Source organism: Melanerpes formicivorus, unplaced genomic scaffold (assembly GCF_026170545.1).
Source record: "Melanerpes formicivorus ecotype bairdi unplaced genomic scaffold, bMelFor1.0.p_v2 SCAF_14, whole genome shotgun sequence".
NCBI lineage: Eukaryota > Metazoa > Chordata > Aves > Piciformes > Picidae > Melanerpes > Melanerpes formicivorus.
The window spans coordinates 14,770,524-14,796,192 of record NW_027142366.1 but is presented as its reverse complement, the minus strand read 5'-3'; the positions used below and the strand labels follow the sequence as shown (position 1 = coordinate 14,796,192).

General features: G+C 43.8%; 1 protein-coding gene across 5 annotated transcripts; it reads right to left on the bottom strand.

The window, feature by feature from the left end:
* Positions 1 to 7,533: 7,533 nt before the first annotated feature.
* TMEM114 (transmembrane protein 114) lies at positions 7,534 to 24,109 on the bottom strand. 5 transcript variants are annotated; one of them, XR_010988433.1, is made up of 5 exons: positions 23,848 to 24,109; positions 22,631 to 22,711; positions 13,324 to 13,461; positions 9,430 to 10,134; positions 7,534 to 9,311 (listed from the first exon to the last, which is right to left on the bottom strand). XR_010988433.1 is itself a non-coding variant. In XM_068147417.1 (4 exons), the coding sequence occupies exons 1-4, from the start codon at positions 24,029 to 24,031 to the stop codon at positions 9,902 to 9,904; spliced, it is 636 nt and encodes a 211-aa protein (XP_068003518.1). In that variant the 5' UTR covers positions 24,032 to 24,109; the 3' UTR covers positions 7,534 to 9,901. The 5 variants fall into 5 exon arrangements, 4 of the variants coding, with proteins under 4 accessions (XP_068003518.1, XP_068003520.1, XP_068003519.1 ...); XM_068147417.1 differs by having other exon boundaries at positions 7,534 to 10,134; XM_068147419.1 differs by lacking the exon at positions 23,848 to 24,109 and adding an exon at positions 23,207 to 23,228 and having other exon boundaries at positions 7,534 to 10,134.
* Between the last annotated feature and the right edge of the window lie 1,560 nt (positions 24,110 to 25,669).

The window sequence follows — 25,669 nt, the reverse complement described above, 5'->3', positions numbered from 1 at the left end:
GTGAATATTTCTCTGTTTTCAGTGAGAAGTACTGGAAGGAGGAGCTTAGTGCTAGGCAGCTTATGTGAGTTGTTGACAAAGCTTTCTTAGGAGTGTCATGCTGCTAGAAAAACTGGATGTAGCTGTCTTTTAGGATTAACAGTCTTGGTAAATTCTTAAGCTCTTGATTTCTAATTTCACAACTTAATGTTTAAAAAACACCCCTTTGCTTGAAAGAAAGAAATGCTCCAAATCTAAGGAGGCACTCACCGTGCTGCTTACTGTTGGTTCTGAGCACCCCATGGCTTTAGTTTCAGTCCTTACAGCAATGCTGTGAGGAAGTGTATGGTGTGATTGCTGCAGCACTTGAGCATCAAAAGGCCACAGTTCATGCAGGGCCTCTGAAGAACAGGAAATTCCCTCAGGAGCTTTGTATCTGTCCCTGACTAATGGCTATTCTCTTTTCGCACTTTTAAAGAGAATAGATGGGTAAAGCCTTTCTGAACAGGCAAATGAAAAGGCTGAAGACCAACAGGTATGACTTCCCTTCATCCCCAGGGAAAGACTCCCCCTTGGCTTCAGTAAGCTCCATCACTTTGTTTGTAGCACAGTTCCTTCCCTTGACGGAAAAAGCAAAGAGACTCTCGCAAGTCTTGCCCCCTGCTCACATAAATGAGTCTCCTGACTCTCTGTGTGGAACAACAGTGACGTGCAGTGGCTGCTCCAGCAAAGCACAGCAGTACCGAACTGGGAATGCTGCTCTTGCAGGGACTGCTTCTGTGCAGTGGAATTGCATTGTACAAACACCTACCAGTTAGCTGGGTGTCCAGGGTGTCCCTGTCAAGATAACAATTTATAAATGAGTTGGGTGAAAGGATTATGTCTATTGCAAAGCCTGTTTCAAGCACTAATTTAAGACATCTCCTTATTTCTCACGTAAGAGTGCTATTTGGAGAGGGCAATAACATTTTAACCAAATCAGTAGAAAATATTTGTATTGAATGGACAGCCTGATCTAGCTGAAGATGTCCCTGCTCACTGCAGGGGGGTTGGACAAGATGACCTTTGAGGGTCCCTTCCAACCTGAGGTAATCTGTGAATCTGTGACTGGCAGCCCTTCACGGGTTGCAACTGACAGTGCAAGCTAAAATCTCTGCTTATAATGAAAGAAAATCTGATGAAAATGATTCAATCCCTAAATGAGCTATTGGGAAGGTTTAGTGAAGTCATTTATTCAACTTGAAACAATTGAGTAACAACACTGCCATTAAGGATGGTGAAGTACAGAAAGGGTATCAGCTGAGCCAAGGTCACAAAGCAGCTAAGTTCTGGGTCTGCTCTTGTCATCTTGGAGGGACAAGCTGATTTCTAAGAGCCTCAAGTGTTTTAATGCTTGTCATCTTGTCTAAATCCCAAAGGAATTAGGAGTTACAAGGGGATTTCTCTGTGAGTGGTTTGCTCTCTGTGGGATTCTTTTCCCAGCTCCTTGGGGCAAACGTTCGTACAGGCACACACAGGCTACTGGACTTTGAAAAGACCAAAGCTTACCTGTATCAGATTCAATCCTCTTCCCAAATGGGTGACTATAAGCTTGACCAGGCTTTTGGAAATAAAATGGTAGAGAAGCAGCTTTAGAAAGAGTGGGGGTGTGAGTTACTAGTCCAGTGAGAATGTAGAATTGCTCAGGAAAGGATTGATGAGCTCTAGACAGTGTGTAGGAAGAGGCCCTTGAAGTTAGAGGGCAGTTTGAATTATAAAACAGATGTTCCAGTTGTTATGGTGACAGGGGTCCTGATGCACTGCTATTACTGCCAAGGAGGTGTAAAAGGTCTTTCTGGTGAACAGGAGAGCAGGAAAGTATGCCCAGGACTGACTCTGAAGCCCAGGAGGGGCTTAGGAACAGGAGTGTGGATCTTCTGTTGGGTATCTGTAAGGGAAGTGTCATTTTTTTGTCATTTATGTTGCTGATATAATGACTTCCTGGCCACCCACTAGTGAGCCAGAGGCCTCCAAGGGGGAATAACAATTCTTATTTTCAAGAGGAAGCCAACCCAGCAGAGCTCCCTGTATAGTGTGTCTCTGCATGCTAGTGTGACAAGCAAGTGAGGCAGGGGAAAAAAGACACTGTACAGTGCCCTTTTGTTAATCAGCCCATTCAGCAAAGATTTCCCTATTAAGCTGGATGATTAAAACCAGCTTCTACTTCTAGGTTCATCTGTGGCCAGCCACAGAAGGCAGAACAATTCTCTTTAAGGACACGGCCATTGCTGATTTGTTGTCACCTCTTCTTTCACTGCTGGCTGCAGGACAGCCAGATGCAGCTGGTTCAAACCCTCCTTGCTGCTGTGTGCCAAGTACATCAAGGTGACATCAGTGGCTGATGTTGATGTATATTATTGGGGGACCGAATGACACAAGTAAAAGGGGGGTGGAGGGGATTAATTGTCACCTGTTCAGCAAAATGGAACTCACAGTAGTAAGTCACTTAGGTGTTTGCATACATTATAGTAGCAGCTTAAATAGTGACTGAATATGAGGTCATCTTGTAGGTGTGTATCAAAAAGGTAGGCCTGTGAATGTCTTGATTTCTGTTGGCTGAGAAAGTACCCTGTAGTCATTTCTTTCTTCTTTTTCATTAAATCCTGTGTTATTCCTGAGTTTTTCAGAAAGAAATGTTTACATTCTTAGGCTGCTCACTGTATTAAACAGGTCTCTGCCTCTTTACTGCATCCCAGTCTTCTCAAATCACTTACATAGAACTCTGTTCTATGTCTCTCTGTTCTATGAACTCTCTGTCCAATAGAGTCCTGGACTAAATCAAGGTCCTGTTGTATGTGAAGTTTGCCACAGAAAGAAAGGAGATACAGGTTCCAGGTCTGCTCATGACGGCTGTAGCCATGCCTGTGATGTACTGTTTATAAACAGAAAGGCTGACAACTCAAAAGACTGATTATTACAAGTCCCACAAAGTTTGTTTCTTCTATGGATTTTGCCTGACAGTTAGAATTTTAATTATTTATATATTTTGGGGCATAATTAAATGCTTCACTGTACAATGCTAATCAGCTGGGGGCTGTGGCAGTAAGAGCTTTATGATGCCAAAGGGCTTTCCCAGTGCTAATGCAGCCAGCTCCAAAAGGCTGTGGAAATAGAGACTCCTCCATAGTGCAATGCAGCTCAGCCTCTCTGTATGCTGCAGGCATTGCATCCATTAGCCTATAAATATTTGAGAAGGCCAGGTTGGATGGAGAAATGTGTTAGCTCCTCCAGCAGCCAGATGTGTTGTCCAGAAGCATAATCCATTAGCAAATGCTGTTCAGCTATTGGCAGACAAAGTCTTTTCAACACCCAGGGAGCATTACACTGAGAGAATCCCAGCCTCCCATGACAAGTGTTTGCCTTGTCCTTGGCAAAAATGGAAATGGTAAAATAATGAGCCAAAAGCTCTTCAGAGAACTGCTTGCCATACATCCAACCTCAGCCAAGGGGTCTTTCAGCTAGCTTTGATATGAGTGGTGTAAGCAGGCTTATCACAAGGACTAAGATGCTACTTTTTAATGCTTCCCTCAGCAGTTCTAGTCTGCTCCAAATAAAATACTAAACCAAATAGCTTAAACCATCATGTGGATGAGACAGGCTGTAGAGGTGGTATTCTTAAATAAATGCTTTTTAATTCTCAAGAGTGGTGAGAGATGACCTGACAGTATAAATACACTCAGCTGTGACAGCTCAGCTGAGAAGCAGTAACCCATTAACTGATGATAACTTGCCTACTTACAGTCCCACATCCCTTCCTTTCTGACAGTTTTACAAGTATTAACTTTAGTGCCTTGTCCTCAATGGTGATGGAACCTGAAAGGTTCCTGTATGATCACAAAGATGGAGTTTCTCAGACTGAGAAACTAGGTCACATGTAACAAGAGATTTCACTCTATCAATGTCACTTTAGTTGCAGTGGGGTATGACATTGCCATCCCTCTTCCCTTCCCTCTAATACCTGACTCTACATACCTGCAGAGTGTTAGCCAGTTCATCTGTTCAGGGATGAAGGATCTCTCTTCAAATAGTGTTCATCCAACATGTAAGTCTAGCAACTTGATCCAGCACCACAGCCCAGAACATTTTTTTACAGGAGAGGCTCTACCCTAGCAGTTTGGCTGGGAAGAATTACAGAATGCATCCGAGTAGTTTATGCAGGGGTATATTGGTACATCTGGAGAGGACAAAAAGACTGAATCTAATAAATGTGAGAGGTTAAGGGTGGTCCCTGCTACTTTGACAGTTGTTGCACAGTTTCAAAATTCAGCAATGTCTTGGTGAATTTCACTGTAATTCCTCAGCTCATACTGAGAGACCTTCCTGACTTTGCTAGGAAAAAAATATTGTTATTGATAAAGGGTGAAGACATTGAGAGCCACAGGAGAAAATGTGGCATGCTGTTTCCTGCAGAACCCCTCTTACAGTTTCTGGAGGGATCCTTATGTCTGTTCCATTCAGTTGTTCAGTTCTTGGTTCAAGTCTGTCAGTTTAAGAAGGACATTGAGACACTTGAACATGTCCAGAGAAGGGCAAGAAGGCTGGGGAGGGGCCTTGAGCACAAGCCCTATGAGGAGAAGCTGAGGGAGCTGGCGTGGCTTAGCCTTTAGAAGAGGAGGCTCAGGGGAGACCTTATTGCTGTCTACAACTACCTGAAGTGTGCTTGTAGCCAGGTGGGGGTTGGTCTCTTCTCCCAGGCAACCAGCACCAGAATGAGAGGTCACAGTCTCAAGCTGCGCCAGGGGAAGTTTAGGCTCCAGGTGAGGAGAAAGTTCTTCCCAGAGAGAGTTGTTAGCCATTGGAATGTGCTGCCCAGGGAGGTGGTGGAGTCACCATCCCTGGAGGTGTTCAAGAGGGGATTGGATGTGGCACTTGGTGCCATGGTTTAGTAGTCATGAGATCTGCGGTGACAGGTTGGACTTGATGATCTTTGAGGTCTCTTGCAACTTTGGCGATTCTGTGATACTCTGGAATCAAGCCTTTGTGTAAAGGGTGGGGTTTTTTCCTTATTATATGCAACCTCAGATATTCAGTTGCATTAGTTTTAGCTTAACAGTTTTGACATTTATGCTGCAAGCATAAACAGAAAATGATACTGGTTGATCTAATCAAAAGTTAGCCATCAAGGGATTATAGCAGCCATCTCCTAGGAAGAGAAGCAGTAAAAACCTTTAAGAATGTTTTGTGATTGTTGGTTTGTTTGTTTAATTATTTAAAAAAGCCCCAAAAGGGTACCAGTACATTCTCCTCATCTGACATTTCAACTTAAGAAGGCCAGTGGCTCGGACTTGTTACTGGCTGGGATTCAGCAGTTCCCCGATGAGATTCTCTGGGCTATAAAATACAGGAGCTTGTGCAGAGTGAATGTTAGTCTTTTCTGCTCTTCAAACCATACCAGTAGTATGTATGGAAATCATAGAATGGCTTAGGTAAGAAGGGACCTTAGAGATCATCTGCTTCAACCTCTCCATGGGCAGGAACACCTCTCAACCAGACTCGGGCTGCTCAAGGACTCATTCAACCTGGCCTTCAACAGCTCTAGGGAGGAGGTATCGACAGACTCCCTGGGCAGCCTATTCCAGTCTCACCACCCTTGTACTGAAGAATGGCTTTCCAAAGATCCAGTCTACACTCCCTCAGCTTCAAACCATTCCCCCTTGTCCTATTGCTAGACACACTTACAAAAAGTCCCCCTGCAGCCCTCCTGTAGCATCCTTTCAGGTATTAAAAGGCAGTTCTAAGGTCCCCCTGGAGTTTTTTCTAGGCTGAACAACCTCAGCTCCCTCAGCCTCGCCTCACAGCAGAGTTGCTTTCCTTCCAAATGCAGGCAACTGCTTCGTGTAGCCATGAGATGTCAGCAGAGACCACAGCTTCTGTGCAAACCAGTCCACAACGCAAGAGCCCTCCAAGTTCGAGAATTCAAACTACCATTTCTAGTTATATGAACACCTTGCAGTAGGTACTGCCCCTACTAACGTGCATCCAAAGATTGAGACAGGGCTGTAGAAAGGACTGGCAAAAAGGGAGAGAGAAGTCTGAGGGCCTTGAGGAAGCCTTTGAATTAGTGGCCAGTAGCTCTGTATACTGCCCACTCAAACACATTATACCTGCTTAGTACATCTATTTTTCTTCACTTTAAATGCACCTAGGAGGTCGCTACTCACCAGAAAGCAATGGGAACAGCCAGAGTCCTCATCTCAGCAACACAGTTTGGGGAATGTAAGAACCAAAGAACTGTAAATAAGCAGCAGTTTCAGTACAAGGAAGAAGCTGACAAGGCCACCTGTGTCAAACTGTAAAGCTCCTCCCAGGATGTTTTCTCTAGCATAACTCTTCAAAATATTCATAGTTTATTTGACTATTCCAAACTATCTTTTTGTATTCAGGAGGAATTCCAAATAAGTTCTTGAGTCCTGTGTCCAGTACTGGGCCCCTCAATTTAGGAAAGATGTTGAGTTGCTGGAATGTGTCCAGAGAAGGTCAACAAAGCTGGGGAGGGGTTTGGATCACAAGCCCTATGAGGAGAGGCTGAGGGAGCTGGGGTTGCTTAGCCTGGAAAAGAAGAGGCTCAGAGGAGACCTTATTGCTGTCTACAACTATCTGAAGGGAGGTTGTAGCCAGTAGGGGATTGGTCTCTTCTCCCAGGCAACCAGAACAAGAGGACACAGTCTCCAGCTGTGCCAGGGGAGGTTTAGGCTGGATGTTAGGAAGAAGTCCTCCATAGGAAGAGTGATTGGCCATTGGAATGAGGCTGCCCAGGGAGGTGGTGGAGTCACCATCACTGGAGGTGTTTAAGAGAAGACTGGATGGGGTGCTTGGTGCCATGGTTTAGTTGATTAGATAGTGTTGGATGATAGGTTGGACTCAATGATCTGGAGGGTCTTTTCCAACTTGGTTAATTCTATTCTATTCCATTCTACAAATATTCATGAGAAGATTCTCTTTATTACCATTGTGCTAGGTATTGCAAGGAGCCAGAATGAGAAATTTAGGAAAGCCAAGGAAATGAGAATTGCTCTTACTCAATAATGGATTCATTGGCTTTCTAATTAGATTTGTTCATCTGAATATTTTATATTGTATCTGCACAAGTACCTTATAAATCCCTACCACATGTGATACAGGCATTTCATAGAAGCATACAATCAGTAAGGATGGAAAAAATCCTCAAAGATCATCAAGTCCAACCTGTCACCCAACACCTCATGACTACTAAACCATGGCACCAAGTGCCACATCCAATCCCCTCTTGAACACCTCCAGGGATGGTGACTCCACCACCTCCCTGGGCAGCACATTCCACTGGCTAACAACTCTCTCCGGGAAGAACTTTCTCCTCACCTGGAGCCTAAACTTCCCTTGGCGCAGCTTGAGACTGTGACCTCTCATTCTGGTGCTGGTTGCCTGGGAGAAGAGACCAACTCCCTCCTGGCTACAACCACCCTTCAGCATCATATAAACAGGTCTGCAGGAAAAGTGAAAGAAAATCAGCTACCAGATATCTTAGCTCTTCCACACTTGGGTAAATAATTCCCAGCTCTGAGATGTCATTTTATTGAATTTCACAACATCCAAAAGCCACTGTAGAATAACACCTGTAATAAACATTCAAAAAAGAACTCAGGTGATATTTTACTGTTACAGCTTGCAGCAAAGTCTGAGTAACATCATACAAACTGTATTACAAATAGCTTCACCAGAACCAAACCACAGAACTATTACGTTCGACATCATTCACAAAAGCCGGTGGAGTTTTGGCTGCAAAGGATTTTTGACTCACTCTTCTTACAGAGCTGATTTGGTATGCTTTAACTTGTGAAATGACACAGTTACACAGTCTCAGCATAAGCCAACATGGAAAAGATGTGACAAATTATGTGGGAGCAAGTGAGAATTACAAAACTGTCCTGGCTATTCAGAGAATTTCTGCTGCTCAGTCTATTCAGGATCTCTACCCTCCTTTCATTCTGATAACAAGCAAGGTCTGCCAACTAAGGTCTTAGACTGGGATTCAGAAACTCTGGGTTTATGTGACCTTGGGCAGTTCTTCTGCTTCAGTCCTCCATTCACAGCAAGGTAGTAATAATGTTTCCTTCTATCTCCACAGACTGCAGGCTCTCAGAAGCTCCCTGCCACTATTTTTTTGTAACGTAATTGGTACTGTGGGACCAAGCTTAGAGATGAGCTCAGGAAGAGTAAATGTGCCATCTGTAACACAAGATACAATGACAAAATTGTTCTGGTATTTAACAGAGGTAGGTAAATGATGCCCTTTGCACTCCAGGAGAAAGTACAAGGGACTTGCCCAATGCCCCTGAGTCAGTTTTGAACTGCAGTACGCTGAAGTCCTCTAGAAACACACCATCTAACAGAACTGTAGTGGAGCTGTTAAAGCATGGAACTCTTTATCCAAAGCCACAGCAGTCAGGGCAAAATCTCTTCATTAATTTCAGTGGCCACCAAAGCAAGCTTTCTCTTCAATGCTATAAACCAGAGGAAAAGCTAAGAAACAAAACAACTAGACTGCTTGGCACCTAAGCTGAAATTCAGGTATCCTGTGTTTTCTGCTTTACTCAGCAACTTTTAGCACAAGTTAAATGTATTCAAACACAAATTGCACAAATTTCAGGAGAAGGAAGCATCATCAGAACTGCTTAGCAAAAACTGGGAAATGCATCAGATACATCTTCTGCATTACAGAACTTAAATTCCAGCTACTAATAAGCTGAAAGAAGTAAATATATAGCCTGAGTGTCTGATAGACTGGGTCTGGCTACAGCAGCTAGGGAAAACACCTGCCAGGAATAGCTGCTGTATCTTTCTCCTGCAGTGCACTGCACTTCAGAACCTCACCATCACAGTCATTACTATCTGCTAGATAACTAATACCAAATCAAGGCCTTACAGCCTTCCATTTTACTATAGCAGCAAAGCTCATTTTCAGTAATTGAGTTATCTCTTTGTTTCCACCCTCTAAGTAATGATTTGGGGAAAGAGAACATGATGCTGTGTCTCTCCTTAGACAATACCTCCAGCAGATATGGATTAGGCTTCTGGGGTTTATGGTTCCTAAAATCACTCCATTTTTGTGTGTTGGCACACAGAAATTGTGTGATTGTGGTACAGGAGAGAGGATTGCCTCTCTGGGGAAGCACGAGGGGAAAGCAAGCTCCTACAAATATGGATGGTGTACACCAGAGTAAAGATTAATACTCACCTCACAAGATGTCCTAGTCGTGCCCTAGTGCTGGGAGCTATCACCAGCATTCTCCAAACATCCTGAGGTTCTTGCTAATCTGGAACAATTGTAGTTTGTGCAACATTAACTGAGCAGTGAACACCTCACTCTCTCTCCCTGTGTTCAGGACCATATATCTCCATGGTCCTCCAAAGGCAGCAGGAAGATCATCCTACCTTTCACAAAGGAGTCATCTCAGAGCAGCTCTACTGGAATCCTAGGCATACTTATTAGGAGCCTCAGAGGAGAAACCAGACACTAAGTGGACCGTGTATAGTAGCCTGCTGGGTGCTCTGTGGCACTTTGCTGGGACAGCAGAAAGCAGAACAGAAAGCAAGAAACCTGCTGTTTTCTAAGCAATGAATGGAGATGCTTTTTGAGTTGGCAGCTGAAATTATTTCCCAAACACGAACCCTACAACGGACTTTCTTCTGAAGTCACAAGGGTTTCCTTACTGACAACACTTGAAATGTTTCACTGATTTATCAGCATCTTTGTGTTTTACAGCTAGCTGCCAGGATAAAAGGCTTTGGGGCAGCTGACAAGACAGTCAGTCACAGCCTTGCCACTTTTATTACCCATGGTGACCAGATGGACCAAGCCTTCCCAGGCTCTGCAGGGCTCTGTGGTTGCAGTGACACCTGCTGCTCATACGGCCTGCTGGCGCCGACGCTTCGCCCCCACAGTCCTTGCTGCCAGCAGGAACACCGCCCCGGTGAGCACTTCTGCCACAAAGGAGATCCAGACCAGTGCCAGCGACCAGCCGAACCTGATGTCGATTTCCACCAGCAGATCCTTACTCCTCAGCAGGCAGACAGCTTCTTCAAAGGCAGCAGCTGAGTATGCAATGTAGACACTGATCCCAGCAAGCGTTACAAGAGCTGAGAAAGAGAAACGTATTCAGCCAGTTGCGATCCACTGCAGAAATGAAAAACAATTACCTGGGGATCTCTTAGGGCTCCTTTGCCACTCCTTCCCACCTACCCAGGCCAGGTTACCAGCTAGCCTCTGTTTGTCTTTGAAATCTAGTTGAGGCTGGTTTGGGGGGGAGGGTGAGAGGGTAAAGGTTAGGGTATTTCTGTGCACAGAGCTGAATGTGTTCTCACTGTTAAATACTGCATCCAAATGTACAAAAGCAAGCTTCCCATTATGAAAATCTAGTCGTGCCTGTCTTTTACAGGCATCCAATGCATGCACATCTCTGTTTTCAATGGTCATTTCTCATTGCTATGCAACACATACAGTTGTTTACCTCCATGCAAGAAAGCCCACTGAGACAGAGACTCTTGCATTTCAGGTCAGTGACCTGAATTTAGGCTGTTTTCTGATTTTTACTATTGTCAGTAAATGTGTTGGTCTTACTGTCACCTCCCACCAAGTGTCGTGGACTCATGACTATTCATCACTTCCAAATAACTGAGCCAAAGAAATCCTTGGAGCAGACTTTAAAATAAAGAAAGGTACCCAAACAAGAAGCAAAGAGAATGAAAGGATTATACAGAAGCTAGCAAACATCCTGGGTCTGGCATCTGTGTCACTTCAAAGGACATCTACTAGTTAAACTCATAACTTCACTGGATCAGTGGCAGGAAAGATGTGATAGAAAGCCCCTGGATTCAAGGTCTGTAGCCCAGGGAAAGCTGGAACACTTGCAGGGCAAGATAGCATCTTATCCAATTCTGAGGGAGAAAAAATTTGGTCTGGCTTCTGTTCAAAAAGATAACTGTTGATCAGTCTGCTTTTTTGCCAAAAAGAAAAGTTTGAGTAGAAGCAAACCAAGACAGGTGAGTATTTCTGGCCTGCATAAAGAATAGTGTGGCCAGCAGGGAAGTCATTGTGCCCCTGCACTCAGCACTGATTAGGCCACACCTTGAGTACTGTGTCCAGCTCTGGGCCACTCAATTTAAGAAGGCCATTGAGACTCTTGAACATGTCCAGAGAAGGGCAACGAGGCCGGGGAGAGGCCTCGAGCACAAGCCCTACAAGGAGAGGCTGAGGGAGCTGGGGTTGTTTAGCCTGGAGAAGAGGAGGCTCAGGGGTGACCTTATTGCTGTCTACAACTACCTGAAGGGAGGTTGTAGCCAGAAGGGGGTTGGTCTCTTCTCCCAGGCAACCAGCACCAGAATGAGAGGACACAGTCTCAAGCTGTGCCAGGCAGAGTTTAGGCTTGAGGTGAGGAGCCCTGTGAGACCAGGAACCCTGTGTGTAGAGGGAGGATGGAGAAAGTTCTTCACAGAGAGAGTTGCTAGCCACTGGAATGTGCTGCCCAGGGAAGTGGTGGAGTCCCTATCCCTGGAGGTGTTCAAGAGGGGATTGAACATGGCCCTTGGTACCACGGTTTAGTAGTCATGAGGTCTTGGGTGACAGGTTGGACTTGATGATCTTTGAGGTCTTTCCAACCTTATTGATTCTATGATTCTATTGTGTTATCTAACAGCCAAAATTCTTACTCATATTTCTGATTTCAACCATGCCATGATGTTTGTACCTTTTTCTAGTCCTCTGAAAGAAAGAAACACCCCAAACATTTCATAGCTTTTGTCACCAGAAATGGCTATGACTCTTTTGTTAGCATTTTCAACAAGGTATGGTGAGTTCTGGGATACTCTTCCAATGTGGCCACATTTCAAGCAGATAGAGAAGCATATAGGATGCCTTGGGATGGGCAACAACTCACTTCTGTTGTTTTTCCCAAAACCTCAGGTTTCTGGAGTTGCATCATAAAATATTTCTTTCTGCCGAGACAGAACTATCTAATCAGTACTGAACTTTGCGAATTGGACTAGCCTATAGGACTCTGCATGCCCATAAACCACATCAAGCCTCAGGTGAAACAGCTGAACAGTTCCACCTGAGGGAGGAGGGCCTGGTCCCACAGCAAAGGCCACCCTGCAGTCTCTTCATGCTGTCCTGGGAAACAGCTCTAGTTGCATCTTCAGAACATATTTCTAAGCATCCCTCTTGTAATGGTGTCTTTGTGTCTCCTTTCACTCTTTGCTACCCCAAGTGTCTTAGAAAGGCACAGTACTCCAGTCCTCAGCAAGATAATCATGCTTTGCACTTCACAGCTTTTCATCTTTCACTTACTATATGGAGTAGTTTTCAAATTGCCTAAGCCTTTTTAGTGAATACAGCTTTCTGATGTCCTAAGGAAACAGAACTTACTTCTCTTTTGCAGAAGCATAATGGGGGTGGTTGGTCTTTGTAAGAGCACTTCAGACTAAAAAAGCTCAGTCAAGACTTTGAGAAAGCAGCATTTTCTTCCATCAATTTCTTAACATTCTCTTAGAAACAGGACTGCACAATCAGCTGATGAGGATCAATACTGAAGATCCCCTTCTCTGTTGGAGAAAATTTCTATTTCAAGATACATTTTGAGATAGTAATGAAAATCTGTTTGGGAAAGGATTTAATGGAGATGGATTTAAACCCAGTTTTCTTACTTTGATAGAATGTTTTTAGTTTTAATTCATAAGCGACTTTCTAAAACACATTCACTTCCATCTGAAATGCTACACTCCAACTAAAATAACTCTTTGGGGTTTCCTTTTGTGGCCCATAGTTTGGAGACCACATTCTAGTTCAAAAGTAGCAGTGAAGCTAGAATGCCTAGCAAGACCCTTTCCAGGCACCCATTGCAAAGCCTTTGACAGAATGCCAGTTGTCTTAATAGTTTTAAGACCTGTGCAAGGCTACCAAACCCTATGCATTACTAATTCCAAAGTCACTTCTCCATTACTCCATTACCCTGTCTGTAAAGAAGATGGACACTGTTCTGAGAAGGCATTAAATCTCTAGTGTTAATGGGCACAGCAAATACCTTGTGCTCAGTGTGACTCAATCCACAAGGATGTATAGTTGTGTGTGATTATTTGCCTTTCCTGGCTCTAAGTGGCAGCTTTCTATTCCAGAATCCTTTTAGGAGCTGAGCAGACAGCAGGTGAATGAGCACCAGCATTATTCTTAAACCTTGTTTAGCCTTTTTTTTTCCCCCTGGAAGATAAAGTGATGCTTCCCAAATACAATCTCCTATTATTTCAAAAGGTTAAGCTGGGTGTCTGGTATAATACCTCCAAAAAGAAAAAGCAGTCCTGTCATTAGAAGCAGTAGGTAGGCTCTGGCAAGAATACTGATGAATCCAGTCATTCCTCCAAAAATCATCAATATCAGGCTTAGAGGCATCAGGATGACAAATGTTCCATGCATGTCTGAAGGAAAACAAAGAATATTAATACTCTCATATTTATTATGGTGCCATGTACTAATAATTATTGAGTGCAGAGCCCCTGATAGGGATCAAAGCTTTATTTTGTGCTTCACGAACAAGGAGTTGGACAATCTCTTGGATTTTCAGTTGAAGATTGCAGGACAGATATATGGTATGGAGAAAAAGGTTATACACAGAGCAAGCCCTTCAGGGGATTACAGGCTGTTTCAAACAAAGACCACAGATATAAAGGATACGCCTACAAGGATACATTTAAGCATTAAACAGTTCTCAGATATTAAGCCTAGCTGGGTCACAGCTGATGCACTGCATATCAGGCAGTCACTGGCAATCTTAATAAAAAGCAGCCCTGGTTATCTGAATCATACAGATCACAGTGAGTGGCATTGTTCTGTTTGGGTGGTGAGATCCAGCAGATGCCTTGGTTAAATACTTGCTTTTCTGTCACATGTCCTCTGCTGAACTGATCTAGCAAATTGCTGACCTTTTCCTCTGTTGCAGCTGACCATCAGCTGGAGGTAGATTTTCCCATCCAGCTCTGATTCTGTGCCTGTCATTGTTTTTTACAGCAGCTTTGCTAAGTACATTAACCTATCCTGGTTGCTTCCTCCCATGCTAAACGTTTTACATTAGTCTTTCTTGATCCCTGTAACATTTTAATAGCTGTGTAAACAGAGGGTTGCTATGTATTTTTTATATCACACTGTTTTTTCCATCATAAACCATCTTTGTCTCATTGCTTCCTCTCATGCAATCTATCCACAACATTCAATCCAACCTTTTCTAGAATAATAACCCCCCCAAAAAGAAGTAATTACAGCTTCCAGTATCAATTTATTTCATAACAGAGTGAAGTGCTGAGTTACTGAGAGAAAAAACTTTAAATCCATATCCTAAAGGGCCCTAGGCTTCAGTGTCTCATTTAATTTCACAGAGGAACAGTAATACACTATTAGCTGGTTACCAAGGGAAGGGAGTCAGTTAAGAGCTCACAGTGTGTGTGATCAGATGATCAATTGTTTTTAAGGCACTGTAACTGCCCACTGAATTGGAGGTACTCCCCCTGCCACTGGGTAAGGTTCCAGTTTATCCTCCTCTGTATCATTACAAAGATCCAACAGTGTATCTCTCTCTCTTTAGTTATAGAACCTTGGATGGTTTGGAAAGGCCTCCATGGGATTCTGATACCCTGAAAAGGCCTTGGGGTGATAAAATCTGACCTAAATAATGTTTTTAAAGTATGAATGCAAGAGTAGCACAACTGTCCTCAGACCTGGCTCTGCTGGGAGGGTAGAAACACAAACTAGCTTACTGCTGGGGCTGATTTGTGATTCTCCAGGTGTTCCTCACTAGTAAAAGATGCTGCTAACAAACTATATCTCAAGACAGTGGCACTAACAATTCCTACTTCTTTGACTTCCCATTCATGGTGTGATTTCCTACTGCAGCTAGGACTGTAACCTTAGCCAGGAGAAGAGCAGATGAAGATGAGGCTCTGAATGCAACCTTTTGAAGCACAAGGAAAACTAAGCCATACTGGAGCATCCTCCTGGGGAGCATCACAGATTACACTAATGATCTGTGACAGTTGCATGCAACATCTGAATAGCTCTCATTTTTATGCCCTCTTCAGTGAAAATACAGGCCTGAGGGATATCCCAGCTGAAACCCAGAAATCCCATGGTGATAGAGGCTTACTTTTTCCTACACACTGCTGGGATCACATTTCTCATGAATCACCTGCAGCTTTTTTGAAATCCAGTATTTGATGGATTGTATTTGATTAAACAGCACTTTTATCACCTCTAGTGTTCTAGTTCAATACCTAATACCCATTTGTCCTTCTGTGAAACCTGTAACTGCCTAGGAAACTTATTCTAAAGTGCTGCCATGGAAACCACTCAGGAATCTGAATTCATGCTGTCTGGCATATGATATTATGCCATTATATTCCTTGATTAGAGGGACAGAATTAGTTTACAGAAGGACATGACTTAAAATATCTTTACTGTGTTTCTGTCTTCAATCATCATCTGTGAGAGAAGTTAAATCATCGAGTTTGCAGTCATTTTTAGTGGCTTTTAGGTTGTGTTGAAATAGATATTTATAGATTATGTATTATACATAGATCTGTCTTCATGTTTATGAAATTTATCTAAATATTAAACAAACAAACAAAAAACCCTCAAACAACTCCTAAGCATTGGGCACAAGAAGAGGTGCATGCACTTTCCTGTGAAACAGAACTGTGTTTCCCACAAACTTCTCAATGCCTGTCAATCCAACATAAAAGATCCATTAGTTTCATCTTGAATATACCAAAACAATAAAGCAAAACAATACTTCAGAGCTGTTTCACTACAGGTTCGACCAACTGCCTGTAAGAATGCCACCTGCAGTGTGTCCAGATCAGTGAATTTGACACAGCAGCTCTAAACTACCAAGCAAAACAGTTGTTGCTGAGTTGTAACAGGAGTCTGTGGAACGAACTAGAAAACCTGGACAGCATCAAAAGTAACCAGCTGCAGTCTAGCAGTGTTGTTGATCATCTCTTGTTAACATGGTGGAGCTTAACTGTTTCAAACTAACTTTGGATTAGTTTGCACAGCTTATTGCACAGCTTATTTAGGAAGAAGTTCTTCACAGAAAGAATGATTGGCCACTGGAATGGGCTGCCCAGGGAGGTGGTGGAGTCACCATCACTGGAGGTGTTTAGGAAGAGACTGGATGGGGTGCTTGGTGCCATGGTTTAGTTGATTGGATAATGTAGGGTGATAGATTGGACTGATGATCTCAGAGGTCTTTTCCAACCCAATTAATTATAATTCTAATTCTAAATTTATAATAGCAAATGTCTCTAGAAATCTGTAATAGTCACCTCACTAGAAATATTGCAAATGGAGGCAGCTTTATTAGAAGGATTTGTTTATCTTCCTCAGCAGCAACTAAACAGCCAGTTAGAAAGACAAAAATCCTCCAGCTGAAACAGAATGCTGGCAGCAGATAAAACAAGTGAAGCTGTTCTTTCTGACTTGGCAAAGCCAAGAAGTAATTCACTGAGAAAGCCTGACCTGCTTGCAAGGAAGGAAAGAAGCAACTTAAGCAATGAGCAATAGAAAAGAACTCCTGCTCGTGTCTGTAAGGCTTCTGGGCTTGAATCCCTGGGATACAAAGGCCTTGATTCCCTCTTGTTCAATAGAGAAAAAATTATGATGGAGGAGAGCTCATTGGCTTAGAGTACCCTGGAAGAATTAGCTAAGCTCTGGACTTTGTGTAACATGTTTTGGCTTTGTGCTCTTCTCAGACAAGTGGAAGACAAAATGCAGAGAGCAGAAAGAAAATAGTGCTACATTTGGTAGAGGTGGGCACTGACAAATCCCTTCAACACAAAGAATAGGCAGAGTGATAAAGATAAGGGATGCACTGTGGTTCACATTGTGTTGCTACAATAGCAGTGAACTTGAAAATTAGGAACATTCATTAGATGTCAGCCATTAGGTCTCATCTGCAGTGATGTCAAAGTTATCCCACATTTCTGTACATATTTATTGTTGTATCTGTTCTAAGTACTGAGCCAAATGTTCACTGGAGCCTCTCTGAAGGACCCCTGCACTGCTACACAGAAACAAAGCAGATCTGTTTAGGTCTACAACTACCATATTGATTAAGTCAGGATTTTTATGTACATCATTTGGGTCTCACTTCACTTGGCCTCTGAACTGGCTCTTAACAGGTATTCAAGCCCTAGCTGATTCGTTCTGATAACTTGAAACCAAAAGGAAAAACTTTAAATCCCCAGGAAAAGTGCAATGGCAACCAAGGAGTAAGGCATTCTGAGAGTCTAACATCAAAAAGCTGTTAACTCAGTAAAAATGAAAGCAGGCCCATCAAGACTGGGGAGAAGTGTGAAAGTACTTCATTAGTGACTGACACAGGGTCCACACACTTTAAGGAAATCCAGTCTAGTTCAACTGCTCTATTAAATTACTTTTGTTGAAGAAGAAAACAAGACAGCTTCTACATTACAACAGCTGAAGCATCAGCAGCTTGCCCTTGCTGCAAAGATTGCTTCCCTACAGGAAGCACCAACTTGCTTGTAGCCTTGTGGTTCCAGCTATCTTGATATCTAAAATAGAATTAAAAATAAATACCCTGGGGAGAATAATTTAAGCAGCTGCACACTCCAGTCTGGGGTTTATAACAGGGAAAAAAAAAAAACATTTACTTCCAGCCTTATACAAGCAGAAACCACATCCATTAACCAATCATCTCTGGACAGTTCCAGAACAGAGGACAGCCCTGAAAAGTGAAGAATAGAATAGAGTAAGAATAAGAAGAAGATGAAGATGGAAGAAGAAAGAAGATGGAGGAAGGAGGAGGAAGGAGGAGGAAGGAGGAGGAAGGAGGAGGAAGGAGGAGGAAGGAGGAGGAAGGAGGAGGAAGGAGGAGGAAGGAGGAGGAAGGAGGAGGAAGGAGGAGGAAGGAGGAGGAAGGAGGAGGAAGGAGGAGGAAGGAGGAGGAAGGAGGAGGAAGGAGGAGGAAGGAGGAGGAAGGAGGAGGAAGGAGGAGGAAGGAGGAGGAAGGAGGAGGAAGGAGGAGGAAGGAGGAGGAGAAGGAGAAGGAGAAATAATCAATCACTGGCCACAATGTTCATGTCACTAAGAAAAAAATCAGGATTCTCAGAGGCTTAATCATGCCTTATAGATGCCCAATGCAGCTGGTTTGTGTGCAGCCATGAAGAAATCACAGTAGTTCGGTAGTTCCTCTCACGTCACCTTTCATAACACTATCCCCAGCTCTGTAGGGTAGGTGAGACCCTGCACTAGTTTAAGGTGCAAAGCTAAGATTTCAAGAGAAATTATATGGTTTGTAACTTTGCACCTGTTTGCCTCTTTGAACCAGAATAGCCTATTACATTTTGGCCAAAGAACACATTGTAGAAGTTGCTTTGATGTGCCAAAAGCCAAAACCAAACCAAACAAAACAAGAAAACAGAATACAAAAAGCTTTGTAGCAATTCAGTTTTAAATTATAAGAGGACACACAAAAATAATCTCAGCATTTTAACATATTTCACCATGCTTTGAAAAAAAATTATGTACAGCTTTCTAAGATCAGCAAATCATTTAGCATTTAGTTGAGAAGAATGCAGATGGAAGCAAATGCTGTGGCACAAAGCAGAGGTCACTATTCAGCTATAACTGGGACACATACAAAGAGGCTACTTGAATTCCCAAAAAATCAAGCTCATAGAAAAGTTCTTACATTAATACCCAACCCAGGCAACCAGCACCAGAACAGGAGGACACAGTCTCAAGCTGCACCAGGGGAGGTTTAGGCTGGAGGTTAGGAAGAAATTCTTCACAGAGAGAGTGATTGCCCATTGGAATGGGCTGCCCAGGGAGATGGTGGAGTTGCCATCATTGGAGGTGTTTAGGAAGAGACTTGATGGGGTGCTTGGTGCCATGGTTTAGTTGATTAGGTGGTGTTGGATGATGGGTTGGACGTGATGATCTTGAAGGTCACTTCCAAACTATTCTATTCTATTCTATTCTATTCTATTCCATTCCATTCCATTCCATTCCATTCCAACAAAGACATTACTTTCTTCTTTCCACAGCTCATCTGTCCTGCAAGAAACACTTGAACCAAGTCCAGAGTCCTAACTGATTTTGATTAGAAATCCTTACAAATGTGTTCATTTTGCAGGGATTTAATTACACTGGTGCTGTCTTTACCTACATCTGTACTGGTATTTGTGGATCATTGACAATACAACTGTGGTAAATGAAAAGTATTTATATTACCAAAAAAACCCCAATAGTAACTTTGCCCAAATGGAACCTGGGATGTGGCTGGTTTGGGTTTTTTTTGAAAGGTATTATTTTATTAAGCTGCAATTCCTGGGGGAGAAATTTCTGTAATTAAATACTGCCATGCCTTCTGTGAACCAGCTTCCTTCTCTCTGTATGTGATCCTCAACATTTGGATGTGATTCTGACTGTTATGTGTCTTCTACTGGAAAACACCAAAGCTGCTCAGAACTCTCGATGCAGTCTCCTACCATTTGGTGAGAGATGGTTTCAGAAGTTGCTCTTCCTGCTTGTCCCCCCTAGCTGGCATGGCAAGACACAGTATTTGGGATATATTTTCTGACAGATTTCAGTTTTAAAGCTGACTTTGAGAGGGCTATCTTTAATCCTTTATGTCCAAAAGACACAAACAACTGTATGAACTCTAAAAAGTGACACTTTCAGTTTAATCCTATGTGGGACAGAGGAAAATGTACATCTCCAGTATCAGGAAAGCTAGTGGCAGGTAATCTAGTGGTGCATTTCTTTAGACAGTGACTGGTGTTTTAAAACAAATATAAAACCATGCCATAAGGTAATCTGTAGCAGGTAAACATTTTATATATTGTTGGTTTGAAGGGAGAGAGGGTACACACCATACATTCAGCTGGATGGAGTAGTAAGAAAATGGAAAGCTTGTGTCTAATCCATTAGAGAAATTGCTCAAGTACTCTTGTGATGTGAAAATGCATCATACTCTCAGGCTAAACAAGGCCTAGGTTGATTTACTAAGTAGTATTGGTGGTAGTACAGGACTTTAACTTTTATGGCCAGTTTTAATTTGCCAGGAGCTCAGCTGGAAGTATGCTATAAGCCTAAAAAGAATCTGCTGGGGATGAATAGGAGACTGGAAATGTGAAGGGAGGGAATGTGAAGGCTCTATGAAGCGTTTGTCTTCTGACAGTGACCACCACTCCTGGCACTTAGAGTCAGCTCTCTGCAATCAGGTATAGATTTTCTCACATCTTCTCTGCACTTGTGTCTAGTGAAGACATGATAGGAAGAGAACTGAAGAATGGGGGATGGGATTCATGATGTATTACCCAAGTGCCTGCATTAGGAGGCAGCCCATCTAAATCTTTTCAGAAGGAACTGGGATCGAGTAACTGAAGTTGATGTTGCCAGAGCTCCTGAAATTCAGTTTGACAATTGAACAGAGAGAAATATGGTTGTACAGCTAGACAGACTGAGATTAATTCCATGGCAATGTGCCTCACAGACACCTGCACAGGCACACCCTGAGAAAAAAAGATTCTGTGTTTTTGACATAATTGATTAGAGCTGTGCAATTAGCCTGCTGCTTGCCCCATATAGCAACACATGAAGAAAATACTCTAACTGCATTGGAATCCATGATCCCAGAAATGTCCTCTAGAATTCTGGATAAAGTGTGCTGTAGATGAAGGTTTGCCTTTATCTGTCTGAATATGATTTGGTGACCAAAATCAGAAAATATTTAAGAAAGAACTGTAAGGCTGAAGTAGAAGGCAAGATCACGGTATTTATCAAACCTAGATGTCCCTTAGAGATATCTGTAATTCCTAGAAGTAAGAAGTACTGACATGGCTCTTCCTATGTTCAGCTGTTATTGTTGTGGGCCTGTAGCCTTGTCATACTGAAACTGCATCAAAGCTGAAGAGCTAAAATATCAAAAAGTTCACACTGTAGGGCACTCTAATCAAACCTACTAAGTTCTTTCAGTGATAGTATCTTTGATTTCTTATCTCATCTTTTTTTTTAGGCTGTCTATGCCTGCTTATAATAAATTCTGCAAGTGTCTTTGTAGACCTGAATTGTTTGTCCAGGAACCTAAAAATAGGACTGATAGGGGAGTGAGGGATAAAATTCTCTGAGGCTCTGAAGAGCAGGTAAACAGAGCTATGAATCTAATTTTCACTCATATCCACTATTTTCTTACACTTCATGACTACCAAGGAGCTGTCCTTTGTTCCTAAGCCAACATCAGTTTTATAACCAAAAGAAAGCTGTAGAGTCTTGGCCTTTGTTTTTGCAGAGTTCACCTTTACATTGAAAACCTATGGTCTAAAATCTCCTTGTCTGCAAAAAATTACAACTTCAAAACCAGGAACTCAACTTTTGCAAAGCTAATCATTAGATCCAGAAACTGTAGACTCCCCAAACATAATAGCTGAGGTGCCCACAGTCAAGGTAAGGTTCATTCTGGTAAGGTTCGGTTAACTTTGAACCCACTAAAAGGCTTAAGTGATCCAGCAGATAATTATTTTGCACAGTTTCCAGCAACATTAAGCAGCTAAGGCCCTCTGTCTTTAGTAAGGAAGAGTAAAGAAATGGCACCTTTCAATATGAAAGCCCAGAGAGACAATGTGCTTGTTTGTCTTGAACCTGTCAATATGTTTGCAGAGCTGCTGCAGTAGCCCACTGGGATCTTATTACAACTTCAGCTTTCCAGGTACTGTTGCAAGATAGCTACATTAGCATTAGTACCTCATAGGCTTGTTTTGCCATATTTCCTGCACTTTCAGCTCTATCATGAGATGCTGCGCCAAGAGATTAAAAACACTCTAAGCCTCTCTGGAGGATTGCTCAGGGAAATGGATGGTTTTGAGGGAAAGAGTAGCATTTTAAGACACATGACAAATGCATATATTCTGCTTGCAATGGGAAAACAGCCGGAGTCAGAGAGGAGAAGTAAGTAAAGAGAACAAAAAACCAAGCAAGCTCATATACAAGCATGCATGAGCAAAGCACTGTGGAGAATATGATGCAAAGAAAAGAAATCATATGTTATAAGAAGCCTAAAATGTATTTGAAAATGTTTAGTTTGGACTTCCTGAAAACATTCTCACCAATGCAGTTAGAAACTTAATCTCTTCAAAGACTGCTTTTACTCATTGCTTTATTTTCTTAAATTCCCACATAAGTTTTTTTCCAGTGCAAGGAATCCCACTGAAAGGGTGGACAACAACCTGTCTCAAAGACTAGCTTAAACATGTGCTTCAGCATGTTCAGTGTTGGGAACGAGGGGGTTTTGAATATGTTTGCCTTTTATTTTTAATAATTGTGTACCTTCCTGAGTCATTTCAGGCAGAAACATCTTGCTCCTGTGGAATAAATTACCTGGGCTTGACATCAAATAGATGGCTATTTGAACAGTAATCCCACTAATGAACACATCCAGTGACAGATATTGTACAGAGCAGAGTCAAAAGACTATCTCAGAGGTCCCCCTCTGAATCAGAAACAGGACTTTGTAAGTGGCCAGGGAGGGAAGAAAAGGTGGATGGAAAGGATAGAAATAGTACAAAAGTTACTCACACAAAAGTTGTCTGTGTGATTCAGTGATGTTTGCATTCTCGTGCCGGAAGGGGTTTATCAAAGGGTAGCATTCATTCCTCACTAACAGAGAAGGGGAAAGAAACAACAAGCAAAATCTGTACTGTAATACTGTGTCACAATATAGCCTCTTCTTCTGTTGTGTGTACTTATAACTCACATAATATTATCTGCTTTAAAACCAGTCATTCCTAGGTAGGGACTGAAAGGAGGGTATTCCAGTACCCAGCATCAGCCAACTTCTGCTCCCATGAGGCCTGACCATTGAAGTCAAGAGGGAAGCATCTGCTCATTGCAGTGGGGCTCAGGGCAAAGAGAGAATGCACTCAACCTGATCCTTCTCCCCTGCTCCACTGGTTGTAACAACCTTTCCTACCTATGGTAGGCATGACTTCTTACTTTTAGTAGTGACACCAAAGCCAAAAGCAATAGGCCTGGCATACAAATTAAAGTAAATGGGGAAAATCCTGTAATAGCCATGCGAGACTTCATTAAAACCCAGAACTGTCAAACACCAAGCAATGACTGAGTGAACTTGCTGGGTTTTCAGTCACTTACCTTTAGTTAGCATGGGATTCAGTTAATTTCATTTATTTATAGATACACATTTCAAAGTAACAACGTTTATATGATTTATAGAAATATTACCTCTTTATGTATAAAAAAATTATATATATTCATTAATGTTATTGACATTTATATTATTTATATTCTTATTTATCGTTTTAATGGCTTTAACCCAGAACTTTCACCCCTTAATTCCCCGACTCAAATGAAAAGCTATCTTTTTCCTTCTAAATGGTTAACGTTTATTAGATTAGCCTGTATTAAAAGTTAATGTAAAATTAGGTTACAGCAGAAGAAAATTTGCTCTCCCCACGTCTCCTTTGGAAAGTAATACAAGAGACATTCGGCAAACAACTGCCGATGGGAAAAGGGCACGGGGAGGGGAGCGGGCTGGTTCCCTGAGCAAGCCAAAACGAGAAGCCACCGCAGCCGCCTGCTCCGGACCCCCGGGAGCAGCTACGCCACAAGCAGAGCTGCCCCCTGCAGCCGGACAAGCCCACAGCCGGCTCCCAGCAGCCCACAGCCCGCTCCTAGCCCGCCCACAGCCGCGGTGGCGGACACGCGTGGCCCGAGGCCGGCTACCCGTCCGTCCAACCCGCCCTGCGCTGCCGTGCCCGCCCCACGCCACTCACCGCGGCAGGTCCGCCACAAACCCGAGTGCGAACTGAGGGCATCCGTGCCGTTCCGGGACGTCTCCAGCTTAGAGGCATCGATGATGTACCAGAAGTCCGTCGCGATGGCCACCACGAGGAAGACGAAGCTTGAAACTCCCACCAGGGCCACAAAGAGGGATAGGACGCCCAGGTTAAGCTTCATGCTGCCGCCGGCCACTGCTCCGCCTCAGCCAGACCCTACCGTCGTGCCTCACCTCGCCGAACGGGCCAGCGGGGCCCGCCTCAGGTAGCCCGCCTGGAGCCCCGCCCCGGCCGCGGGCAGGAAGGGCTGCGTCCCTCTGCTCTCAGCCTGCCGCCGGGCGGAGCGCCCAGCCCCGCGCCCCTCTGCTCTCAGCCTGCCGCCGGGCGGAGCGCCCAGCCCCGCGCCCCTCTGCTCTCAGCCTGCCGCCGGGCGGAGCGCCCAGCCCCGCGCCCCTCTGCTCTCAGCCTGCCGCCGGGCGGAGCGCCCAGCCCCGCGCCCCTCTGCTCTCAGCCTGCCGCCGGGCGGAGCGGCCAGCCCCGCGCCCCTCTGCTCTCAGCCTGCCGCCGGGCGGAGCGGCCAGCCCCGCGTCCCTCTGCTCTCAGCCTGCCGCCGGGCGGAGCGGCCAGCCCCGCGTCCCTCTGCTCTTAGCCTGCCATCGGGCGGAGCGGCCAGCCCTGCGGACCGCCGAAGCACCACGGCCCCGGGGCGCGACCGGGAGCTGCTCCTGTCCCGAGCGGCTCCACTCGGTTCGTTTTCCTGCCCTGCCCGACAGCCCCGATCGCTGGCCCTGCTCTCCCCTCGGAGGTCTGTGGATGAGTGTGTAGGGAGGTTGCGTGAGTAGGGCAGCCCTTGCCGTGCTGTAAACAGATGTCTGTCAGGAAATGCGGGGAAAGGGTTGCCTGACAGCTTGGGCAGCTTTGAAACTCGGATGGTCTCACCTCAGAAGGACAAATGCTTTCTCATTCCAAACACCACTGTCCTTGAGGAGAGGGAGCTGAAACGAAGCCAAGGTCCGGGGAGCAGTGACAGCGCTGGTGTTCTTGCAGCCTTTCTGTTGCTGTCAGTATTTACAAGAGATTTCCTCCTGCTCTTTGCCTTCCAGATGCCGATCTCAAAAGGATGGATCTAACCTAATTTGGAAAATTATGTGAGAGAAGGCAGTAGCACGGCAATTGCTGCCTGATGCAGTGATGTCTGTACCCTGATCGGGAAGCATCCCTAATGGAGGGAAGAACACAAGCAGTACATCCTCTTCCAAAAAATCGGGAGGGACAGATAGTTTCCAAGGGCACGCATGCTCATGTTTGAGCCCCTAAGCCACACTTCACCTCTTGTTGATCTTCAGCCCACTGAAATCTGCTGGATAACAAGGTAAACTGCAATAACACAACCTTGAGTTTAAATCCACAGAGCATTTACTATGGAGTTTTACTGCGTCACTTCACTGACATAAAGATACAGTGCAGGTAGGGTCAATAGGGCATCTTGTTTTCTTGTAATTCACTTCAGGCCTTCCAGGGAATTGCTAAGTAACTCCTAATCATTTAAAAGAAAGAAAAAAAGATTCATTCTTGTTTTGTTTTCTGGCATGGACACGTGCAGAATATGTGACATCATTATCCATCCATAGCAACAAGCTATCGTGAACCATTAGGGTTTAGCAGTAGAACCAGTTAAAAGCAACATACTCCTTGAGAGAGTTTGTTTAAACACAGTAATCATCAGCACTACAGACCACATTTTGTTTGGTAAAGGCACTGAAAGGTGTGTGCTGCTGGGACTGTAACAGACTTTCTCTTCAGGAATACACTGCTAAGC